The 20,702-nt window shown below is 39.1% G+C and overlaps 1 protein-coding gene across 1 annotated transcript in view; it reads left to right on the top strand.

Moving 5' to 3' along the window:
• The window catches only part of DDX60 (DExD/H-box helicase 60), a 105,086-nt gene extending 104,095 nt beyond the window's left edge, over positions 1–991 (top strand). Inside the window, exon 38 of the mRNA XM_005556257.4 lies at positions 275–991. Within this exon, the coding sequence (XP_005556314.3) occupies positions 275–374 (100 nt within the window). The 3' untranslated portion in view covers positions 375–991. The remainder of the gene's footprint in view (positions 1–274) is intronic.
• Positions 992–20,702: the final 19,711 nt, after the last annotated feature.

Here is a 20,702-nt window from a genome sequence, read left to right as displayed (position 1 = left end):
CGAGTTATGTGGAATTTGATGGCTTTTCAGACTCTCTTGGTTCTCTCTTGCCTATTAGTCAAGGAGAAGAATTGCATGGGGGTTGTTTTGTTATCTTTTCTTAAATTTTTTTACAAGTTTTTTTAGGAGACATATGTTTCTTATCATTATTCCTTATATTTTGCTAACATAATTTCATCATCTGATGGGATTTACTTCTGCTTACCCAAGGAAAGCCTTTCTTATAATATTCAATCTCAGTAAAATGGATCCTATATTTTCCCCCCATTTCCAGTGTTTCCCTGCGTGAGCTATGTGAAAATGAAGACGACAACGTTGTCTTAGCCTTTGAACAACTGAGTACAACTTTTTCGGAAAAGCTAAACAAAGTCTAAAAACAAAGTCTATGCAAACCACTTAAAAATAATTCCATAGTAGTTTTTCATGTCACATTTTTGATTCTCATGCTTCTTGCCAGAAATGCATTATGATAAAGTGGAAAGATCAAGCACTTTGGAATCAAACAGAGTTGCAATCAAACCTGCCATGTTCTATCATGAATACTCACAAATTATTTAGTATACGTGAATCTTGGTTTCTTTTTATAACTGAGTCATAATTGTTACGTCTCAGGTAGTTTGAGGATTGACTAAGAAAATGCAAGAATGTTGTATGTGACTGAATAACAATTTTTACTCTGCGAAGCCAAAGTAAATATAATATTATCAGTATTTTTATCCCCAGTGTCAATATTTATAAAATGTTTATTAAGGCTAGAAAAAATGAATACAATATCCTGAAGGTGAAATATATTCTCTTCAATTAGCATAAATATGATTACATAAGTTAGCTATACAGCTGTTGAGATAGTACTTTCTAGTAAACTTAAACTACTTTTTAAACATACATTTTGTGATGATTTAACAAAAATATAGAGAATGATTTACTTTATTGTAATTGTATATAAGTGACTGGAAAACCACAAAGAAATAAAGTGGGTTTGATCTGTTTACCATTGGTCTCATTGTGTTAAATATATGTATCTGTCAATCCTCTGGCACAATCTATTCATCATATATATTGTAATTTATATATAATAATCTTCCACCTTTACCCTTAGTCTCAGGTCACAATTCTAGAATCATTTTAGATCCTAAACTAAAACATAAAATTTTTTTCCTCAGAGCAAAAAGTCTGCTGTCTCCTGCCACCCAGATGTCTTACTGAAAGAGGATCTTTTGTATGCTGTTATTTATAAATAGATTACATTGGCTTAGAATAAAACCTATTTTTTATTTTGTCTGGAGATAGAAGAATATTCTGATTTTTGGGACTCACCCATCATTTCATGTAGCATATTATAGATCTCTACCTTTTCTGGGCGAATCTCATTTTCATTACTTAAAATAAGCACTACAAGAATCCTGGACACCAAGACACTTAGAAACTAAAGTGTTTTCTTTTTTGGGTTGGTAGGCTATTAATTACTGCCTCAATTTCAGAACTTGCTATTAGTCTATTCAGGGATTCTACTTCTTCCTGATTTAGTCTTGGGAGGGTGTATGTGTCCAGGGATTTATCAGTTTCTTCTATATTTTCTAGTTTATTTGCATAGAGGTGTTTATAGTATTCTCTGATGGTAGTTTGTGTTTCTGTGGGATCGGTGGTGATATCTCTTTTATCATCTAGCTGCACCCTATTTCTATAATTTTGTTATTTCAAGACCTATATAAATGGAGGCCAGGCGTGGTAGTCCATGCCTGTAATCCCAGCACTTGGAGAGGCCAAGGTGGGCAGATCACGTGAGGTCAGCAGTTCGAGATCAGCCTGGCAAACATGGTGAAACTCCATCTGTACCAAAAATACAATAAATTAGCCAGGCATAGTGGCTCATGCCTGTAATCCCAGCTACTCGGGAGGCTGAGGTGGGAGAATCGCTTGAACCCAGGAGGTGGAGGTTGCAGTGAGCCAAGATCATGCCACTGCACTCCAGCCTGGGTGACAGAGCAAGACTTTGTCTCAAAACAAAACAAAACAGCAACAACAACAAAAACCTATATAAATGGAATCAAATCGTACAATATGTAACCTTTTGAGATACGCTTTTCTCACTTAGTATAATTTCCTTAAGACCATCCAAACCACTGTTTATATCAATAGTTTACTTCCTCTTTATTAATGAATAATATTCTGTGGTGTGGAGGTACCGTAGTTTGTTCACCTTTCAACCTGCTGAAGGACATTTAACTTGTTTCTAGTTTTAGGTTATGCCATAAATATTCATGTTTCTTCTGTTTTTATTCTCCTATTTCTCCTTTCTTGTATTCCTGTGAATTACCTGAACGTTTTTAGGCATACTTCTTGACTTACTTATATTGTTTTTGAGTATATCGCTATATGTCATATTCTTAGTGGTTTCTCTAGGTGTTGCAATGTACATGTCTTTGTTTTCTGTTGCTATAACAGAATATTACAGAATGGATAATCTGTAAAGAACAGAAGTTTATTTGGCTTCTGGTTTTGGAGGCTGAGAAGTCCAAGGCCATGGTGTTGGCATCTAGTGAGGGCCTTCTTGCTGCTTTACAATGTGGCAGAGAGCATCATACAGTGACAGGGCATGAGTATGTTGGCTTAGGTCTTTTTTATCTGGAGGCTGGAGTGCAGTGGTGTGATCTGTTTACTGCAGCCTCCGCCTCCAGATTCAAGCAATTCTTGTGCCTCAGCCTCCTGAGTAGCTGGGATTACAGGTGTGTGACACCACATCCAGCTAATGTTTGTATTTTTAGTAGAGATGGGGTTTCACCATGTTGGCGAGGCTGGTCTCAAACCGCTGACCTCAAGTGATCCACCCTCCTCAGCCTCTCAAATTATCTTTTTATCTTCTTATAGTCATCAGTTCTACCATAGGGATCTCACTCAGATGATCTTACCTGGTCCTAATTATCTCCCAAAGGCCCCATCTCCAAATATCATCAACATATGAAGCTGGGACTAAGTTTCCAAAACATGAAATTTGGGGGACAAGTGGAAACCATAGCAATACACATATAACTTATCACAGTATACTGGTATTAAAGTTTTTATCACCTTATTTTTATTTAGGTTTGTTTACCCTCCACACATTTAAAATATAATTTCCTTAAATATTTCCTCCAAATACATTGAGCACCACATTAGATAATGTGCTTCAACTCTCAAATATGATTTAAAAAGCTCATGAGAAGAATATTATATTTAGCCCTGTTTCTTTTCCCTTCTGGTTTTCTTCTTTCCTTTCTGAAGTCCTGCGCTTTCTTTTGCATTCATTTTCTTTCTGTTGAGAGAACTTCCTTTACCCATTCATTAAGAATAGGTTTGCTGGTGATAAATTTTCTTTATTTTTTCTTCATGGGACAGTGTTTTCACTTCCTCTTTATTCCTAAAGAATATTTTCACTGTATGTAAAACTTTTATGATTGAAGTTCTTTTAAAAAATTCAGTTCTTGAAAAATGTTTTTCCACTTCCTCTGGCCTTTAAGGCTTCAGATGAGAAACTCACTGTCATTTGAATTGGCAATTCTTCATTAGTTATGTGTTACTTTTCTCTGTTGACTTTAAAGATTTTTTTTCTGACAGATTTCAGAAGTTTCAGATGTTTCTTGGCATCGCTTTCTTTCAAGTCTTACTGGGGGTTCACTTAGCATCTTCAATCTGAAGTTGTCTGTCTTTTGTTAAATTTGGGACTTTTCAGCCATTTATTCTTTGAATACTCTTTCAGACCCGTCCTTTTTTCCCTATCTTTCTTTGCCTCCAATGATATGTTAGCTCTTTGGTTTTGTCCTGCATGTTCCTAAAACTCTGTAAACAATTTCTTTTTTCAGTCTACTTTCTCCCTGTTATTCAGATGGGTAAATTTTATTGACCTATCTTGAGGTTTACTGATTCTATTCTATGTAATCTTCCCTCTACTATTAAAGCCTTGCAAAAATTTTTGAAGAATGATTTTGCTATTGTATTATATTTTTCCATTCAATAATTTCCACTTGGTTCTTCTTCATAACTTCTATTTCTTTTCACAGATTTTTCCAGGTTTCCATTTGTTTCCAGAGAATATGCGTTTGCTTGCTGAAACAGTATAATGATAGATGCTTTTAAAGTTCTTTTCAAATAATCCTAACATCAGATTGATCTTAGTATTGGCATCAGTTGATTGTCTTTTCTTACTCAAGTTTTGATTATCCTAATTATTGGTATAATGAGTAATTTTTATTGTATCTTGAGCATTTTGGATATTATGAAACACTGAAACATATTTAATATGCTTTTTGAACAGGTCATCTCCTTGGTGAGGTGTAGCCTCACCAGCTTGAGAGCCAGGCAGGTATTAGTTTCCTGCTGGGTCTTGCTGATATCACTATGACAAACGGAGCGTAGGCTTACACTACCTCCATACAGATAGTGGTGTTGTTGAAGTTTAGCTTCTCCCATACTTCTTCTGAAACATTTCCGGTGTAAAGTGAGACAGTGAATTCCCCTGCCTTGTTGCCTTTTAGTGGGGGCGTATACTTAACTCACTACTGGGCTTTGCTAACAACCTGGGAGAATGAAAACAGAGGCGTGGTTCACATGGCTTTATTGTTTCAGGGTGGGGATGGAAGCTCAACAGCCTGCTTGGCCCTGCTCCCACCAGGAGTATGTATGGAGGAAGAGCTGATTAGTCCTGCTTTGCTCCACCTCATTCTTCCTCATTGATGTTGATTGTGAGTGGAAGCTCAGCATTCCTCTGCTGACCATCCCAACCCCAGTACACACTGTGAAGCAGGTTCACTGAGCACTGGTTTTCCAACTTGTCTTAGTCTGATGAGAAAGAATGCACTCATGCACTGCAAACTACACGAGGCAGATTTATTACTCACAGATAGGCAGCAAGGTACAACAGAAGCCTCTCATTCATTGCAAACTAGTGCCCCAAGGCTCAGGAAAGCTGGCAAGGAGGATGAAGTCTCAACTGTGGGGGCCTTACTTGCACCACGGCTGAGGGACTTTAGAAAGCAGCCTGGTTTGGGTTTTATACCCCATAGCAAGAGGAGTCACTGGGATAAAGAATTTTAATGGACAGCCTATTCTGGGGAAGACTAAAACGGAGCCTGGATGATTCCAGCCAATTTCCCCTTATCTCAGAATGTTGCATTCACAGCACATTCCACAGTTATTCTTGAGGACATCTACAAGCCAGAAAGGGAGAACTGGGTCACTTCAGGGACACATGGAGAATTGTCAGGGAGGGAGGTAAAAGGAGAGTACCAATGAGCCCCACTTTACACTACCTCATTCATTCTCACTGATGGCAAGTCAGGGAGAGACTCAGATGGCCCTAATGCCACCAGGAGAGGGAAAACATAGTGGTGATTAGCCAGACTTCTTAGTTCTTTATCAATTCTCATTGCTGCCAGGTAAGGGTAGAGGCTGGACCCTGCTGACATTATCCTGGTGAGGGAATCTGAACAACACCTGCTTCTTTTAGGCAGGGGATGGAATAATAGCTCCCTGCTCAGCCCTGCCAACACCAGCAGGCAAGGGAACCAGAGTGCCACTGTCTGCTTCTGTGGGGCAGGGGCACAGGGCAATGGATTAGCTTCTCATTCTTCTCTGCTGAAACTGCAGTGGAGGAGAGTTGCTGTATTTTTATCTGTTGGGGTTTAGAAGGAGTAGGATGGATGTTTTAGTTCATTTTTGTGCTGCTGTAACAGAATGCCACAGATTGGGTGATTTATAAACAATGTAAGTTTATTTGTCTCATGATTCTGGAAGTTGAGATGTCCAAGATCAAGGGAACACAGAATGGTGAAGAACGACTTGCTGCATCATAAAATGGCAGAAGGCATCATGTGGGGGAGAGAGAGAGAGCACATGAGAGAGTAAGAGACTGAACTTGAAGCTTCAAGCCCTTTTATAATTAGCATTAATCCATTCATGAGGGTGGAGCCGTTGTGACCTAAACACCTTCCTTTAGGCCTTACCTCTCAACACTGTTTCATTGGAGATTAAGTTTCCAATTAAGTTTTGGGGGCAACATATTCAAAGCATAGCAATGGATATTGCCAAAAAGGCTTTCTACATTAGACCACTCTTTTTTCAGGTCCTTCGGCTGGGGGAAAATAGGCTTTTCTTGGACTATTTTTATCTGTGCCAGTTGGCAGTTCTAGGTCATGAACTTCTGTAGCACCATGGCCAGGATATGTGGGAGTCAATAAGAAAACCCAGGAAACATATTGCCATGTTGTTCCTTGACTTGAGGTTACCAGGTAGTTCACTTTCTTCTTCTCACGTTTCAGTCTTCCTATTCTTATTTTTGTATTGTGTCGAGGATTTTTGAGTTGTAAGAAAGAAGACCTTTTTTGAGTTGTAGGAAAAAAGACCTGGAAGAAATGAGTTTGCTCCATCTTGCCCAGAAATGGAAGTTTTTGTTAATGAGATTTTTATCAAAAGAAAGGAAGGTCTGAACATGTTGGGGGATGTTTGATACTACAGTTTTTGCATGAATCAGTAACTGGATCAAGGGAAGCTTTACCTCTTCAACTTGAAATGCTGATCTTTATAGGAATTTTTGCTACTGCAAGAAATCTTATATAAGTGAGCAAGGCTTCCATAACCGGAGAATATACTCAGAGCTAGTCCCTCCTCCTCTCAATATCCCTTCGTGATCCTGTTTATATCTTCCTGTGCAATAAAGACCCACTTTATTATCTTTGTATCACAAGCAGTTGAAGTCTCTACTATGTTGAGTGAATATGAAAAAATATGTGTCTTACCAATGCATTTGATATTAGCTCATTATTTACTTGGGTGTACCAATCTGAAACGAAATCTAATTTCCCAGTAATAAATGGATTAATGCTTGCACTGCACGTCTTTGTGACTCTGAAGTTGATAAGTCTTTATCATAGCTGATGCAGCTGAACAATAGCCTAGAAACCAGAAAATGTAGACCCTTTTATTACAGTGCCTGGCTTTCTTGATACAACTCTACATAGATGTTTAATTCTCTGAGAAAGAGTCATACCCCAACCCTGGCTGATTTTATGCAGGTTGCGTCTGCAGTTCAATAACACTGAGGTTGAAATATTAGTTGGTGCCAAAGTAATTGCAGTTTTTACACATAAATACATGACATAATTATGTCCTATTAGAGTCCCTGACAAAATAGGATAAGTGTCAGATAATTATATTAAAACTGTTGGGAATGTGTCAGAAGGCTGACATTTGTATTTCCATTCATCTATCACCTGTGTCATTTTCCAATTGACTCAAACCATGTAAGAATAAAAAGATTATTATATATTATTAACTTCCTAAAATACCATCATTACTTATATTTATAGTTTGGGGATAAGTTGCAGGGTGAAATACAAAAGTATACATCTCAATCTGGGCTCCAAGTAGTTTCCTTTCCTTGTTTACCCATTACTTTATTTTATTTATTGATTTTAAATTTATATTCTATTTTTTGCATATATAACGCAATATGTGAGTATTTGTCTGTTCTAATACTGCTATAAAAAACTACCAGAGACTGGGTAATTTATGAAAAAAAGAGATTTAATTGATTCAAATTTACTCAGACTGTACAGGAAGCATGACTGGGGAGGCCTCAGAAAAGATATTATAGTGGAAGGGTGAAGGGGAGCAAGCACATCTTCACATGGAGGTAGGGCAGAGAGAGAGGGCAAAAAGGGAAGTGCTACACACATTTAAACAATCAGGTCTTGTAAGAACTCATTATTATGAGAACAGAAAGGGAGAAATCTGCCCCATGATCCAATCATCTGTCACCAGGTCCCTCTCCTAACATTGAGAATTACAATTTGACATGAGATTTAGGCAGGGAAATAGAGCCAAACCATATTATTCTGCCCCTGTTATCTTCCAAATCTCATGTCCTTCTCACATTTCAAAACATAATCATGCCTTCCCAATAGTCCCACAAAGTCTTAAGTCATTCCACCATTAATTCAAAAGTCCAAGTCCAAAGTCTCATCTGAGACAAACAAGTCCTTTCCATCTATGAGCCTGTAATCAAAAACAAGTTAGTTACTTTCAAGATACAGTGTGGGTACAGGCATTGGGTAAATGCTTCCATTCCAAAAGAGAGAAATCGGCCAAAACAGTGGGGCTATGGGGCCCATGCAAGTTTGAAATTTAACAGGGCAGTCATTAAAGCTCTAAAATAGTCTCCTTTGATGCCATGTCTCACATTCAGGACACATTGATGCAAGGGATGAACTCCCAAGTCCTTGTACAGCTCTGCCTCTGTGGCCCTTCAGGGTACAGTCCCCACAGCTGCTTTTATAGTGTGGTGTTGAGTGCTTGCAGCTTTTCCAGGCACAAGGTACAAGTTGTTGCTAGATCTATCATTCTGGGATCTGGAAGATGGTAGCCATTTTTTCACAGCACCATTGGGCGGTGCCCCAGTGAAGACGCTCTGTGGGGCTCCAACCACTCTGCACTACTGTAGTAGAGGTTCTCCATGAGGGCTCCACCTCTGCAGCAGACTTCTGCCTAGACATGCAGGCGTTTCCATACATACTCTGAAAAATAGGCAGAGGCTCCCAAAGCTCAACTCTTGATTTTGTGCACCTGCAAGCCCAAGCCTTGGAAGGCACCAAGGCTTGGGGCTTTCACCCTCAGAAGCAATGGCTTGAGCTATACCTTGGCCCTTTTTAGCCACTGCTGGACCTGGAGTGGCTGGGATGCAGGATGCCATGTTCCAAGGCTGGACAGAACAGTGGGGCCCTGGGCCTGGCCCATGAACCCATTTTTTCCTCCTAGGCCTTCAGGCCTGTGATGAGAGGGGCTGCCATGAAGGTCTCTGAAATGCCCTGGAGGCATTTTCCCCATTGTCTTGGCTATAAACATTAGGTTCTTCTTAACATAAGCAAATTTCTGCAACCTTGAATTCCTCCCTAGAAATTTTTTTTTTCTCTTTTCTACCATATGGTTGGTCTGCAAACTTTCCAAACTTTTATGCTCTGCTTCCCTTTTAAATATATGTTCTCTAGTGTCAGGTCGTTTCTTTGTGTATGCAAATTAGCCTAGGCTTTTAAAAGCAGCCAGGCCACTTCTTGAATGCTTTGCTGCTTAGAATTTTTTCTGCCAGATATCCTAAATCATCTCTCTCAAGCTTAAAATTCCACAAATCCCTAGAGCAGGGGAGCAATGCCCCCAGTCTCTTTGCTGAAGTATAGCAAGAGAGACCTTTATTCCAGTTCCCAGTAAGTTTCTTATCTCCATCTGAGACCACCTTAGGCTGGACTTCATTGTCTATATCACTATCAGCATTTTGGTCACAACCATTCAATATTATCTCTAAGACATTCCAAACTTCCCCACATCTTCCTCTTTTCATCTGAGTGTTCTAAACTGTTCTCACCTCTGCCCATTATCCAGTTCCAAAGTCACTTCCATATTTTCAGATATCTTTATAGCAATGCTCCACTTCTTTGGTACCAATTTTCTGTATTAGTCAGTTCTCACACTGCTATAAAGAAGTACATGAGACTGGATAATTTATGAATAAAAGAGGTTTAATTGACTTACAGTTCTGCAACCTGTACAGGAAGCATGGCTTGGGAGCCCTCATGAAACTTACAATCATGACAGAAGGGTGAAGAGGAAGCAAGCACATCTGCTCATGGCAGCAGGAGAGAGAGTGAAGGGGGAAGTGCCACATGCCTTTCAACAACCAGATCTTATGAGAACTCACTATCACGAGCACAGCAGGGAGAAATCTGCCCACATGATCCAATCACCTACCACCAGACCCCTCCCCCAATATTGAGATTCAATTCAACATGAGATACAGGTGGTAACACACGGCCAAGCCATATCAATGTGTAAACAAATCTCTTTTGCAGCAAGGTGTGATATAGACAAACACACAAATAGAATCAACTGAAAGTAAACAGGAGTGAAATAAAGGATTTAAAGCCTAGAAAAAACCTAGACATGAGGGAGTATTGCCAGGGACCTAGACATGAGGGAGTGTTGCCAGGGGACATTGGAAAGGGTGTGTGTGTGTATGTGTGTGTGTGTGCGTTTGTGTGTGTGTGTGTTGGTGGATTCTTAGTTCTTTACTGTGTAATAATTCTTTCTTCACTGTAAAATATGAATTCAATAAATAAACTGCCACTAGTATTCCCAGAGAATGGTACTATTAGGCATGGGTTGTTCCCTTCTTTCTGAGATGTTCATGTATGTTACAATAGATGAAATAAATAAAAGCATAAGGTTGTCTGCAAAAGTTTTGTTTCTTATTGTCATAATGAATTTGTCATCCTTGAATTAATTTTCCACCTCTGGATGCAATCTGTATCCATGTCCTATTGACATACTTTTTACATTGGATCTCCCACTTACTTTCTTTTTTATTTCTACCACTATGCATGTCCAAGTTCATGTTGTTGAACTATTATTATTTTGAAATATAGTCATGTACTACATAATGACATTATAGTCAACAATGGACCACACATATGAAGATGGTCCCGTAAGATTATAATGGAACTGAAAGATTCCTATTGCCTAATGTTTAGTATGCGCTGCTTTTTTATGATTACTTTAGAGTGTACTCCTTCTACTCATCAAAAATAAGTTAACTGTAAAACAGCCTCAGGCAGGTTCATCAGGAACTATTCCAGAAGAAGGCATTGTTATCACAGGAGGTGACAGCTCCATGTGTGTTATTACCCCTGAAAACCTTCCAGTGGGACAAGATATGACGGAGAAAGATAGTGATATTAATGATCCTGACCCTGTGCAGGCCTAGGCTGATGTATGTGTTTGTGTCTTAGTTTTTAATAAAAAAGTTTAAAAACTAAAAAAAAAAAAAATAGAAAAAAGCTGATAGAATAATGATATAAAGAAAGAAAATGTTTCTGTACAGCTGTACAACATGGGTGTGTGTTTTAAGTGTTATTACAAAAGTGTCAAATTAAAAAAACTTAAGTTTATAAAGTAAAAAAGTTACAATAAACTCACGTTAATTTAATAATGAAGGAATAAAAATTTGTTTATAAATTTAGTGTAGCCCAAATGTACAGTGTTCTTAAAGTTTACAGGGATGTACAGTAATGACCTAGACCTTCATATTCACTCACCACTCACTCATGAACTTACTCACAGCAACATCCAGTGCTGCAAGCCCCATTCACAGTAAGTGCCCTATACAGGTGTACCATTAGTATGTTTAGATATGTTTAAATACATAAATAGCTTTGTGTTACAATTGCCTACAATATTGAGTACAGTAACATCCTATGCGTGTTGGTAGCCTAGGAGGTTAGGCTATACCATATAGTCTAGGTATGTAGTAGACTAGGTTTGTGTAAGTACACTCTATGATGTTTACACAAGGATGACACATTTCTTAAACGAATTCTGTTGCTAAGTAAGGCATAGTCATAGTTGTATTTAGTTTGGGCCTTATCAATCGTTTTTCTTTTTTATGTGTCAATAAATTTTTAATGTTAATTATATTCTTAATTTACTTTCTTAGAAAATAGTCTTCCTTTAACTTTTTTTCTTGTTTCTTTTAATTCCCTTAGCTAGGTTGGATGCTTAGCTTACTAGTTTTCATTCTAACTTCTTTTTAATAAAAGTATTTAAGATAGAAATTTTTCTAATCATAATTTTGGATGCATTCCATACATTTTAATAAACATTTTAAAGTTATTTCATTTTAAGTATTTTGACAAATTATTTTTTGCCTCTTTAGTTATTTAGAACTAGTCTTATTAACTGCCAGACATAAGGCATTTTATTTTGATTTTCTTATTTATCTTTCATTATTGATTGTGTCATCAGAGAACATAGTTCCTAAGACACTTATTCTTTGAATTTTGTAGAGTGGTTTTGTGACTTAATACATGGTTGTTTTCATAAACGTTTCTTATATGTGTGAGTAGACTGTATATTCTCAAATTACTGCATGTACTAGCAATCAGAGAAAGTTTCCTAATTGCATTATTCAAATTTTCTCTAACCTTACTAATTTTTGATACTTAAGAAGTGAAGAAATATGAAGATGGTCTTATCACAATGAAGTACTATTTCTTGCATCTCATTAAAACCTTGAACATTTTAATGAGTGCTAATTCTTTACATAGCACTGTCCATGCACAGAAGCTCTCTACCATGCTTTTATTTTTTTAGTTTTTACTGGACATCACATTCCATTCAGCAGATAGTTTTTTAGTACAAAGAGTTGATTTGTACATTCATCAAGACTTTTGAGCTGATGGAGAATAATTTTTAGTGACTCTCAAGACTAATTAAATCACACCAGGATTTTCTCTACCTTGCTCTGATTTTTATCACATTTAAAAATCAAATTTGAAAAAAGAGGAGGATAATAGAAAAAAAAAGGAGATGAAGAGGAAGAAGGAGAATCAGGAGAAGGAGAAGCAACAAGAGAAAGAAACGTGACTGGGAGTCTAAGGGAGTGGCTGGGCTATGTCCTTGAAGTAGTTGGTAGCTGGGGCACATGACAGACTGCAGGTGTGTGTGCATATACTCTCAACCTTTGCCTTCAGTGTTCCAGACATACTTTTCTAGGGGCTTTGACTTTAAAAAATGGGAGTCTGTGATAAGCTACTTACTCTTCTTTTGTTTTCTAAAGCTGTGACAAAACACAAAGCTCTGTGAGGAAACAAAACCTAAAGCAGTCTGACAGCTGGTACAGAGAGGGTGCTGCCACTGATTCAGTTCCAGGAATAAGTGTAGCTCTGCCTGCCTTTCTAGAGCTTCTCAGAACACATCTGAGGACTCACTCCACACATCTTGTGACTACTGCCAGCCGTTGGACTGTGAAAGGGAAAACCACAGACCACTCATAGAGGATGGTTTGGTGCCTGCATATAGATGAAATAGTGAGAAAAATGAGTGTGTCATTTCAATGTCAGGGTGATGCTGGCTTCATAGAGTGATTTAAGGAGTAACCTACACCCATATGGCTTCACAGTTGAATTTGATCAGAAATATAAAGAGCTGTTACACTGTTACCAATTCTACTAAAATTATTCCAAAAAATAATTTTTTGGTTGGTAGGTTTTTTATTACTGATTCAATTTTGGAACTTTATATTGGTCTGTTTAGGGTTTTAGTTTCTCCCTGATTCAATCTTGGGAGATTGTGTGTTTCCAGGAATTTATCCATTTCCTTTAGGTTTCTTAGTTTGTGCATAGAGATGTTCATAATAGTCTCCAACTATCTTTTTTATTTCTGTGGAATTGGTTGTAAAGTCACCTTTGTCATTTCTGATTGTTCTTATTCGGATCTTCTCTTTTATTCCTTGTTAATCTAGCTAGTGGTCTGTTAACCTTGTTTATCCTTTCAAATAACCTACTTTTGATTTCACTGATTCTTCATATGGATTTTTGGGTCTCACTTTTTTTCAGTTCTGCTCTGATTTATTTCTTTTCTTTGCCTAGCTTTGGTGTAGTTCTTGTTTTTCTAGTTCCTCTGGGTGTGATGTTAGATTGTTTATTTGAGATGTTTCTGTTTGAAGTATATATCCAGTGCTATAAGCTTTCCTCTTAATGTTGCTTTCACTGCATCCCAAATATTTTTGTATGTTGAGTCTTTGTTTTCATTTATTTCAAAGAATTTTTTGATTTCTGCCTTAAATTCATTGTTTATCCCAAAGTCATTCAGGAGCAAGTTGTTTAATGTTCATGTAATGGTGTGTTTTAAGATACCTTCTTGTTATTTATTTCTATTTTTATTTCACTCTAGACTGAAAGTATGGTTGATATTTCAATTTTTAAAAAAAATTTATCAACACTTGCTTAATGGCCAAGCATGTCGTTGATCTTGGAATATGTTCCATGTGCAGATGAGAAGAATGTGTGTTCTATGGTTGATAAGTGTAGTCTTCTGTAGATGTCTATTAGGTCAAATTTGTCAAATGCTGACTTTAAGTCCCTAATATTTTGTTAATTTTCAGCCTTGATTATCTTTCTAATGCTGTCAGTGGGGTGTTGAAGTCCTGCACTATTATCATGTAAATGTTTAAGTCTTTTTGTAGGTCTGGAAGTATTCATATTTGTTTTATTAAACTGGCTGCTTTAATGTTGGGTGCATACATATTTAAGATAGCTAAGTCTTCTTGTTGATTTAAGCCCTTTATCATTATAGTGCCTTTCTTTGTCATTTTTTACTATTGTTGGTTTAAAATCTGTTTTATCTGATAGAAGACTAGCAACTCTGCTCTTTTTTGTTTTCCTTTTGCATGGAGAATGTTTCTCCAACTTTTTACTTTGAGCTTACTGGTGTCATTACACATGAAATGGGTCTCTTATAACAGCAGACAAATGGATCTTGTTTTTAATCCAACTTGCCACTGTGTGCCTTTTAAGTGAGACATTTAGACCACTTACATTCAAAGTTAATATTGATATGTGAGGTTTTGATTCTATTATGAAGTTGTTAATTGGTTGTTTTGTAAGTTTCTGTTATGTGGTTGCTTTATGTGTTCACTGTATACTTAAGTGTGTTTTTGTGGTAGGATGTATCATTCTTTTGTTTCCATGTTTAGAACTCTCCTAAGGATCTCTTCAAAGCCTGGTCTAGTGATCACACATTCCCTTGGTTCTTACTTGTCTGGAAAATATTTCTTCTTCATTTATGGAGTTTAATTTGGCAGGATATAAAATCTTCGATTGTAATTTGTTGTTTTTAAGAATGGTGAAAATAGTCCTGTGGTCTCTCATGGATTGTAAGTTTCTGTTGAGAAGTCTGCTGTTAGCCTGATGTGGTTCTTTTTGTAAGTGACCTGTCCTTTCTCTATAGCTGTCTTTAAGATATTTTCTTTACTGTTGACCTTGGATGGTCTGGTGACTATACCTTAGTGATTTTCATTTTGTATAGTATCCCACAGGTGTTCTTTCTGTTTCTTGTATCTGGATGTCTACCTATCTAGCAAGATTAGGGAAATTTTTTTTCTTTCTTTTTTTTTTTTTGTTTTTGAGACGGAGTCTCACTCTGTTGCCCATGCTGGAGTGCAGTGGTGTGATCTCTGCTCACTGCAAGCTCCGCCTCCTGGGTTCGTGCCATTCTCCTGCCTCAGCCTCCTGAGTAGCTGGGACTACAGGTGCCCACCACCACGCCTGGCTAATTTTGTGTATTTTTAGTAAAGACAGGGTTTCATCATGTTAGCCAGGATGGTCTCAATCTCCTGACCTTGTGATCCACCCGCCTTGGCCTCTGAAAGTGCTGGGATTACAGGTGTGAGTTACCATGCCCAGCGGGGAAATTTGTTTGAATTATTCCTTCAAATATGTTGTTCATGCTGTTTACTTTTTCTCCTTCTCTTTCAGAAATGCCAAAATGTATAGGTTTGGTTGGTTTAAATATGCGTGGGATCCCAAAGTCTCAAAGACTTTGTTCATTTTTAAAAATTATTTTACCTTATTTTTTTTGACTCAGTCTGAACAACCAATCTTCAAGCTCTGATATTACCTCTTTCTTTTATTCTATTCTATTCTATTAATAAAGCTTTAACGCTTTCAATTGTATTTTGAAATTCCATAAATGAGGTTTCAATTCCAGGAGCTCTGATTGATTTTTTTAAAATATGTTAATGTTTTCCTATATTTATTGGGTTGCTATAGAATTTGTTTTGTGTTGATTTTTACCCTTGTCTTGGATCTCATTAAGCTTCTTTGCAATCCATGCTTTCAGTTCTTGACTTGTCATTTCTTAGTTTCCCTTTTGTCTAGTGACCATTGCTAGAGGGCTAGTGCAATTCTTTGGTGGTGTTACTACAATCAGATTTTCATGATGCCAGAATTCTTGCACTGGGTTCTTTTCATCTGGAGATGCTGGCACTTCCAATATTTGTAATTATCTTGTGTGGGTAGGATTTTTTGTGTTTCATTTCTTTTCCTATAATATTATTCGCTTTTTTTCTTTCCTTTTCTCTTCCCTATCTCCCTAGGGGGTGTGACTGTAGAGAATGCTGAATAGGGTCTTTTGGGTTTTCTTCTACAGCCCTATTTACTTCCTTCAGCAGGTTTTATATTAGGCTATGCATTTCTGCCTACAAGATAGTATATGGTGTTTATAGAAAAGAGCCAGCTGTAGCTAACACAGCTTTGTATATACTTGATCCTTATTTTCTGGCAGAGGCTCTCTTGCCTCAGGCAAAGGGCTGATTCATGGAATGCACATTTATTTGAGTTCCCTGCTCAGCCCTGGAGGCAGGGGACAGGGGCTACAATAGATGGGGACAGACTAGGCAGGCTCACCTACCTATCCCCCAATGTCAGGCACAGGGCCAATGCCAAGAGAGAATCCGGTGGGTGGCCACCAGGTGCCCAGAGGTGTGCCTAGGCATGGAGCTGGGAAATCTCCTTGGCTCCAAGTTTTCTGCCTGGGGATGGAGGGTGGCTTAAACTCCTATTTGAGGAAAGAAGGTGCTCTGGGTACCTGGAGATCTACCTGGATGTGGAGCAGAGAGGACCTCCCCTGCACCAAGTTGTCTGTACAGGAAGGGTGGGGCAGCTTGGGATGGTAATACAGGTGAATTGGTACTCTGAATTCCTGGAGATCTTCCTGGGGACAGAGTGGGGAGGTGCTCACTGCATCATAATCTATGTCCAGGAACAGTGGGGTGGTTCAGGCTACTGACCCAGATGAGTGGGTACTCTGAATGTCTGGAGATTTGCCTGGGTATGAAGCAAAGAGGGCCTCCATGCACCAGGATATCTGTAGAGGAAGGACTAGACAAGTCAGGATGTTGATCCAGGTAAGCATGGTGCTCTGAGTGCCTGGAAATCTGCTTGGGCATGAAGCAAGAAGTCCCCCACTCTATCAAGATCTCTGCACAGCAGGGATGAGGCAACTTGGGCTGCTGAATCAGGCAAGCAGATTCTCTGAATACCTGGAGCTTTGCCTAGACATGGAGCAGAGAGCCATGCTAGACCACAATTTATGCCCAGGAAGGGTGGGGCAGCTCAGGCTGCTGAAGCAGATGAATGGGTACCCTGCATGCATGGACATCTGTCTGGGCATGGAGTGGAGAGGGCCTGACTGCACCACAATCTATGTCTATGAAGGATAGGGTAGCTTAGGCTGCTCGTCCAATCAAATAGATTCTCCAAGAGTCTGAAATTCTGCCTGTGAGTAGAGTGGTGTGGACCCCATTGCATCATGATCTCAGGATAGCAGGCTGGGGCACCAAGAAATGGCACATGCAGACTGATTCCAGATTACTAAACTTGCCCTGGCTGCAAATCTCACTGTCCAGGAGAAACTGCAGCTTTAGAAGTACTCCTCATTCCTCAGGATTGCAACAGGGTAGCATACAATTCCAACACCTACTGCTGAGATGCTTTCCACAGTTCTGGCTGTGGAGGCCCCTACCCAGCTCCAGGCCAGGCACTCCAGTCTCTCGCCTGTGACTAAAATGCCTGTGTGGCAACACTGCCAGGTCACCACAGAATCTACAACAGTTTCTGACTGAAAATCTATGTTGTCTGATATTAGTATAGCCAACCGAAATCTCTTTTATTTGCTGTTTGCGTAGAATATCTTTTCACATCATTTTACTTCCAGCCTCTTTGTGCTTTGGGATCTAAAAGGAGTCTTTTCAGACCATATATATTGGATTATGTTTATTTTTTAAATCTATTCTGCCAATGTCTACCTTTGGATTGTAGCGTTTAAACCATTTACATTTAAAGTAATTACTAATATGGATTTTTAGTCTTATACTATTTTTGTTCCTCATTTTCTTAATTGCCACTTCCTTTTATTTGCATTGATTTTTATGTTTTATCATTTTGATCCCTTCTCATTTTCTAATGTTTTTGAAATATATCTTCCATTTTTGAAAATAAATTTGAACATATATATGTAGTAAAATTATAGTAATTTTATTACCATAGTAAAATTATTACCATAGTGATGCAAATTAATTTGTTCATGTTACCTACTTATCCATTATTTTTCTTTCCTTGATATATAATATTTTACATATTTATGGAGTACATGTGAGTGTTTGTTACAGGGATAGAATATGTAATGGTCCCATTGTTACTGAAAAACCAAGGGTTTTGTCTAGGCCCTACTGTTCACTGCACAGAAAGCCAATCACTGAGATGATGAGTACTGCCAAGGAAGAAGGCTTTAATTTGGCGCTGCAGCCAAGGAGATGGGAGCTCAGTCTCAAATTCATCTCCCTGACTGACTAACTATAGGTTTATGTAGCAGGGAAGAAATGTAACCATGCATAAGAAAATGGGAACTAAGGAGGGGCAAGGAAGCCATCATCATGAATGAGAGGTCTGACAACTGGTACTGTGATCTAGTGAGTTTCAGATCTTTGATACTTTTCTGAGAGGCCTGAAAATCCTGTCCAAAGGAAGGAACTCAGATAAAACAAATATAAGCTTCAAGCTTTAAGAGCAGAAGGATCAATTTCTATGTTTATCAAAAAGAACAGTATATGGGACTATTAGGTTGGTTTCAACATCAGGGTACTTGGGCTATCTGTCACCTTGCATATTTATCATTTCTATGTTTTGGTATCATTTCAAGTTTTATCACAATATTCTTACTTAGTCATCATAGTCTGCTACCAAACATTAGGACTTATTTTTTTCCATCTCATTGCATGTTAATACCCATTAACCAACATCTCTTTATACAGCCTCGTACCTACCCACCTTTCCCACTCTCTGGTATCTAGCATTTTATTTTCCATGTTAATGAGATCAAGTTTCTTAACTCCCACATATGAATGAGAAGATGTGGTATCTGTCTTTTTGTGTCTGACTTATTTCACTTAGTATAATAACCTGCAGTTCCATTCATGTTGCTGCAAATGACGTGATTTCATTCTTTTTCTATGGCCAAGTAGTATTTCATTGTGTGTTTATGCCACATTTTCTTAATTGAGTCATCTATTGATAGACACCAAGTTGATTCCATATCTTTGCTATTGTGAACAGTGATACAATAACTATGAATGCAGGCATCCCTCTGATATACAGATTTATTTTCCTTTGGATAAATATTCAGTAGTGGTGTGTCCAGAGCTGGTTCCTTCTGGTGGGTTCTTGGTCTCGCTCACTTCAAGAATGGAGCCGCAGACCTTTGCAGTAAGTGTTACAGCTGTTAAAGATGGCACAGACCCAACGAGTGAGCAGCAGCAAGATTTATTGTGAAGAGCAAAAGAGTAAAGCTTCCACAACGTGGAAGGGGACCCGAGCAGGTTGCTGCTGCTGGCTGGGGTGACCAGCTTTTATTCCCTTATTTTTCCCCTCCCGTGTCCTGTTTCTGTCCTATCGGAATGCCCTTTTCTCAATCCTCCCCATGATTGGTTACTTTTAGAATCCTGCTGATTGGTCCATTTTACAGAGCACTGGTGCATTTTAAAAAGTGCTGAATGTTGTATTTTACAGAGCACTGATTGGTGCATTTTACAAACCTCTTGCTAGCTACAGAGTGCTGATTGATGCATTTTACAATCCTGGCCACAGAGTGCTGATTGGTGCAATTTTTTTTTTTTTTTTTTGAGGTGAAGTCTCACTCTGTCACCCAGGCTGGAGTGCCGTGGTGTGATCTCAGCTCACTGCAAGCTCCACCTCCCAGGTTCATGCCATTCTCCTGCTTCAGCTTCCCGAGTAGCTGGGACTACAGTTGCCCACCACCATGCCTGGCTAAATTTTTGTATTTTTAGTAGAAGAGGGTTTCACTGTGTCAGCCAGGATGATCTCAATCTCCTGACCTTGTGATCTGCCCACCTTGGCCTGCCAAAGTGCTGGGATTACAGGTGTGAGCCACCACACCCAGCCAATTGGTGAGTTTTACAATCCTCTTGTAAGACAGAAAAGTTCTCCAAGTCCCCACTCGACCCAAGAAATCTAACTGGCTTCACCTCTCAGTGGGATTTCTGGATCATGTAGTAGTGAAAGGGGACAACGTGCTAGCAGCGCTGTCTCGCTCTCCGCACCTCCCCGGCCTCGGCATCTGCTCAGGACGCATGCGAGGAGTCCTTCAGCCTGCAGCTGCGCTATGAGGGCCCCTCTCTGGGGCTGGCTGAGGCCGGAGCTGGCTCCCTCTGCTGGTGGGGAAATGTGAAGAGAGAGGCCTGGGCAGGAGCTGGGGCCTACGGCGCTCGTGGGCTGACATGGGTTCCAGGTGAGGATGGGCTCGGCAAGCCCTGCACTCGGCGTGGCCAGCCAGTGCCTGCTGGGCTGGATCGGGGGACAAGCTCCCTCTGGGCTGCTGGAGTGCCTGGGCTAGGTGCCGCAAAGTCCCACAGTGAGTGCCAGTGAGAGGTGCTGGCTGGGACTTGGAGAACTTTTCTGTCTAACTGAAGGATTGTAAACACACCAATCAGCACTGTGTCTAGCTAAAGGTTTGTAAATGCACCAATCAGCACTCTGTGTCTAAATAAAGGTTTGTAAATGCCCCAATCAGTGCTCTGTGTCTAGCTAATCTGGTGGGGACTTGGAGAACTTTTGTGTCCAGCTAAAAGATTGTAAATGCACCAGTCAGCACTCTGTGTCTAGCTAAAGGTTTGTAAACAGACCAATCAGCACTGTCAAAACGGACCAATCAGCTCTCTGTAAAATGGACCAATCCGCTGTCTGTAAAATGGACCAATTAAGTCTATGGACCAATCAGCAGGATGTGGGTGGGGCCAAATAAGGGAATAAAAGCAGGCGACCGGAGCCAGC

The sequence above is a fragment of the Macaca fascicularis genome, chromosome 5, assembly GCF_037993035.2.
Source record: "Macaca fascicularis isolate 582-1 chromosome 5, T2T-MFA8v1.1".
Lineage (NCBI taxonomy): Eukaryota > Metazoa > Chordata > Mammalia > Primates > Cercopithecidae > Macaca > Macaca fascicularis.
This window is presented reverse-complemented; position numbering and strand designations above follow the sequence as displayed.